The sequence below is a fragment of the Austrofundulus limnaeus genome, unplaced genomic scaffold (assembly GCF_001266775.1).
Source record: "Austrofundulus limnaeus strain Quisiro unplaced genomic scaffold, Austrofundulus_limnaeus-1.0 Scaffold85, whole genome shotgun sequence".
Classification (NCBI taxonomy): Eukaryota; Metazoa; Chordata; class Actinopteri; order Cyprinodontiformes; family Rivulidae; genus Austrofundulus; species Austrofundulus limnaeus.
Window position 1 is genome coordinate 261,729 of NW_013952487.1, and position 4,500 is coordinate 266,228.

Sequence of the window (4,500 nt, forward strand, 5' to 3'; positions counted from 1 at the left end):
GTGAGACACGTCTGTTTCCATGTGAGACACGTCTGTCTCCATGTGAGACACGTCTGTCTCCATGTGAGACACGTCTGTCTCCATGTGAGACACGTCTGTCTCCATGTGAGACACGTCTGTCTCCATGTGAGACGTGTCTGTCTCCATGTGAGACGTGTCTGTTTCCATGTGAGACGTGTCTCCCTCCATGTGAGACGTGTCTGTCTCCATGTGAGACGTGTCTGATTCCATGTGAGACGTGTCTCCCTCCATGTGAGACGTGTCTGATTCCATGTGAGACGTGTCTCCCTCCATGTGAGACGTGTCTGTCTCCATGTGAGACGTGTCTGCTTCCATGTGAGATGTGTCTGTCTCCATGTGAGACGTGTCTGCTTCCATGTGAGATGTGTCTGTCTCCATGTGAGACGTGTCTGCTTCCATGTGAGACGTGTCTGCTTCCATGTGAGACGTGTCTCCATGTGAGACAGACGTGTCTCACATGGAGACACGTCTCACATGGAGGGAGACACGTCATGTGAGACGTGTCTGATCTGGTTTAGCAGTTCTTCTTTCACATGTTAATCATCTCCTGGACCTGCAGGAGGAGAATAGAGACATATGATGTCCCCCCCGTCGTCCCCCCAGCCTTTGTCCTGGGAAACACACACAGACTTCCATGAAGAGCTTGAGCACGCTGCTCCTCACCGCTCCTCGCCGCTCGGCCTCCCTGCAGCTCCAGAACCGGAACAATGATCCGGTGGTCCTGCTTTGTCCCCTCTCTGCTCTGCTCGGTACGACTCAATAAATCTCTGACGGCTCTTCAGACTCTCGTCTCATCAACTCCGGCTTTGTTGTCAAGACAAGGAGACGAGGAGGTTTGTTTGCTCCTCGAGACGCTCCGGGTTTTGTGTTCTTTGAAAAACATCTGTCAAACTTTGTGTTTCACCACTTCAGGGTCCTGAAGTTACCCACATGTCCACTGGAGACGGGTGGTTTCAAGCAGCTCCTCGATACACCCCCCCCCCCCACATAGATCTATCAAATCAACAGCAAAGTATTTTATTTCTTATCTGGCAACCCTGCATAAGTGACCTTTTAGAGCTCTGAGTGTTTGTTGGGGATGACTCTCAGCTACTACTGCACTGAAAAATGGACTAAATTATTGTTTTTTTATGGCTGTGGCGGCCATCTTGAACGGGATACAAACATTCTGATAATTTTACGATGGTCCGACAGATGTTTACGCCTTTTTTTTTTTTTTGAACCCACAGAGGCGCCGTACTGGACCAGACAGAGCCAGATGGACAAGAAGCTCCTGGCCGTCCCGGCGGCCAACACCGTCAAGTTCCGCTGCGCCGCCGACGGGAACCCGACCCCCACCATCCACTGGATGAAGAACGGCCGAGAGTTCAAGAGCGAGCAGAGGATGGGGGGCATCAAGGTGAGGAGGACCCCTGAGGGTGTGAAAACTTTTAGGAGTTTCAAAATGTTTACCTTCATTTCTGAATATTTTACCCACAGAAACACTTTTATCTGATGATACTTTTAGCTCGTAGCTACTGTTTTTACCCAGCCTTTTGCTGCTTTGAGCTAGCTTTATGCTACTTTTTCTTTCCTCTTGCTCCTTTTGAATTTTAGCTACCAATCTGCTACTCATTAGCTACGGTTCTGCTGTTTTTAGTTAGCTTTTACTACATTGAGCTTTGATCTGGAATGTTGTCAATTTTAGTTTTCAGCTAACTGTTTGATGCTTTGAGCTAGCTCTATGCTACATTAACTTGCTTCTATTTTACGACTTTTAGCTACTGATCAGCTGTTTTTAGTTAAACTTTTACTACATTGATTGTTTAGCTAAAATATTACCACTTTCAGTTAGCCTTATGCTACTTTTAGCTACTGTTCTGCTACTTATAGCTTGTTTTTGCCTTTTTCTATTTAGCTTTTGGCTACATGTAGCGTTGCATCTAATGTTTAGCTTTTTTAGTTACCATTTTGCATCTTGTGCTTTTGGTTAAGATTTTACTTTTAAATTTCAGCTAACGGTTTAATTCTTTCAGTTTTAGCAACTCGCTTGTAACAATTTCAGCTTATTTCAAATGATTTCAGCTGTTAACAGATGTTAGCAGACGTTAAGTCACAAGTTTTCATTTTTCTCATTCATGATCAGAGGTGTATTTCATTAATTCTGGGATTTCATTTTGCAAGATCTTGAGGGATTCATTTTGTGAAGATTAGGCTGGTCCTAAGTTTCATAGAGTGATTCGCTACAGCAGATTGCTGCTGGTTTCAACTATTAGCAGAATGAAGCAGATTGAAGCAGATTTATTGCAGCTGATTTCAGCTGATTTCTGCTGATTTCAGCTGATTTCAGCAAACCTTCACAGCAAAAGATTTTTCTAATTTATATTTTGAACTTTTAGTTTTTCCTTCTTTTTTGATGCTTTTTAATTTCAACAGCCTGAACAAAATTTTGAATGTAAAATAAAAGGTTTAAATTTAAATTCTAAAACTACTGAAAGTATTAAACGTGCTGATCTGATATGAGAACTTTTTGTTGTGAAAATCCTGACCCAGTTGGAAGAACTCGTCCTGGAAGTGTTTGTGTTCCGACCCGGTTTATTTCCGGCGGTGTAACGGGTAGAACCCGTGAGTTTCTGGAACCGGACGAGCTGGAAGCGACGYGTTGACAGGAAGCTGCAGCCTCCTCGGGTCGGGGGGTAAATGAGCCCCGGAGTCGAGTTCCACAAACCGCCGACCAAAATAAATCCCGGGTCGGGTCGACCCGAACTGTGGTCCAGAAATCAGAGCGGAGCGCTGACACGTGTTCGCTCGCCGGGTCGTTCGGCAGAAAACAACTGCTGGGATCAGTTCGGCCCAAGAAAYGCAGCGAGGTTTAAAAACAACTGGACGCGTTTTAAATATCGTGTTTTTATGCTAAATGTTTAGTTTGAGTCCTTTTTTGTTCACAAAAAAAAACATTAAAAATCATTCTCACCATATTAAAAAACCTCAGCTAAAACTACAACAAACTTCAGCTCAGTATCTGCAAAATTGACCAAGTTAAAGCTAAAGTTTGTTTATCGATTAGCTGCAGCGGCCATCTTGAATTTGATTGATTCTAAGTATTGTTCAGTTTTAGACATTCATTTGGGGATCACTGAGATCAGATCCACCCAGTGGGTCAGGAGATACACAGACAGGCACCAAACACAAGTACGACCGCCAGTAGCGCACAGCTAACCCAAAACTTAGCTTTGCTCATAATCTAACTGAAAATATAGCTCTAGTAGGGCTAAACTGCTAAGATGTGGAAAAACTAATCAAAAACACTAAACTAACAAGATTTAGCAAAGGCTAACATTAAACAAGCAAAAGTTTTCAAACTCTACCATGAAAGGTGCAACAATTAGTGGAAGCTAACATTAAACAAGCAAAAATTAGTGGAAACCTACAATAAATTTGCAAAATTTAGAGAAAACTAAAATTAAGTTAGCAAAAATTTGCAAAAGCTAACATTAAATAGGCAATAATTAACAGAAGCTAACATTAAGCTAACAAAAATTAGCATTAAATACGCAAAAATTATCAGACGCTAACGTTAAGCAAGCAAAATTACCAGAAGCTAACATTAAAAGAACAAAACTTAGCAGAAGCTAACATTAAGCTAACAAAAATTAGCATACGCTAACATTAAATGAGCGAAGATTTGTGGAAACTAACAAACGAGCAAAAAATTATAAGAAGCTAACTGAAAAATGAGTAAAAATTATAAGAAGCTAACGCTAAATGAGCAAAAATTTGCATAAACTGACATTAAATGAGGAATAATTAGCAGAAGCGAACATTAAAACATTAGTGGAAGCTAACAGTAAACAAGTAAGCTAACAGTTAACATGTAAAATTTAAGAGAAGCTAATGCTACACAAGCTAAAATTCTTATATCAGCTAATTGGTAACAGCTAAGACGACTGTCAGTCAGTGTGCGTCACGTGTTTGTCTCCTGTTAGAGGACAGATAATGAAGACGGTGAGGACATGAAATTCTTCTTCTTTAGATTGTTTTGTTTTTCTTCATGCACAGTGTCCTGAGACGATGTATGTTGTGTCTTGGCGCTATCTAAATAAACTGAACTGAAATGAAGACACTGAGACGGGTAACGACAACACTGAGGACATGAAATAAAGACGCTGAGGGACAGTTTTGTCCCCGGATGAAACTTTGGCCTTTAAAGAGTTAACCGTAAGGAGATCCTGCAGCTATTAACAGTTTAGATCCAGAACATCTGCTCCCTGCAGACCAGCAGCAGTTGTCTCCCTCCCTCTGTCCTCACGACACACACACGTACACACATGTGCGCACACACCTGTTGGCGGTCCTCAGGCTGAAGTGGCGCTCTGACAGCAGCTCTTAGCGTGTGGAGTAGGCGTGACGATCCGATCATGATAATGTGTGTGTGTGTGTGTGTGTGTGTGTGTGTGTGTGTGTGTGTGTGTGTGTGTGTGTGTGTGTGTGTGTGTGTGT

At 42.4% G+C, this 4,500-nt stretch overlaps 1 protein-coding gene across 4 annotated transcripts in view; it reads left to right on the plus strand.

Moving 5' to 3' along the window:
- fgfr3 (fibroblast growth factor receptor 3) overlaps positions 1-4,500 on the plus strand; it is a 52,563-nt gene that overhangs the window by 22,954 nt on the left and 25,109 nt on the right. For all 4 annotated transcript variants that reach the window (XM_014011813.1, XM_014011811.1, XM_014011814.1 and 1 more), the window contains exon 5: positions 1,251-1,420. In XM_014011813.1, the coding sequence (XP_013867267.1) occupies positions 1,251-1,420 (170 nt within the window). The remainder of the gene's footprint in view (positions 1-1,250; positions 1,421-4,500) is intronic.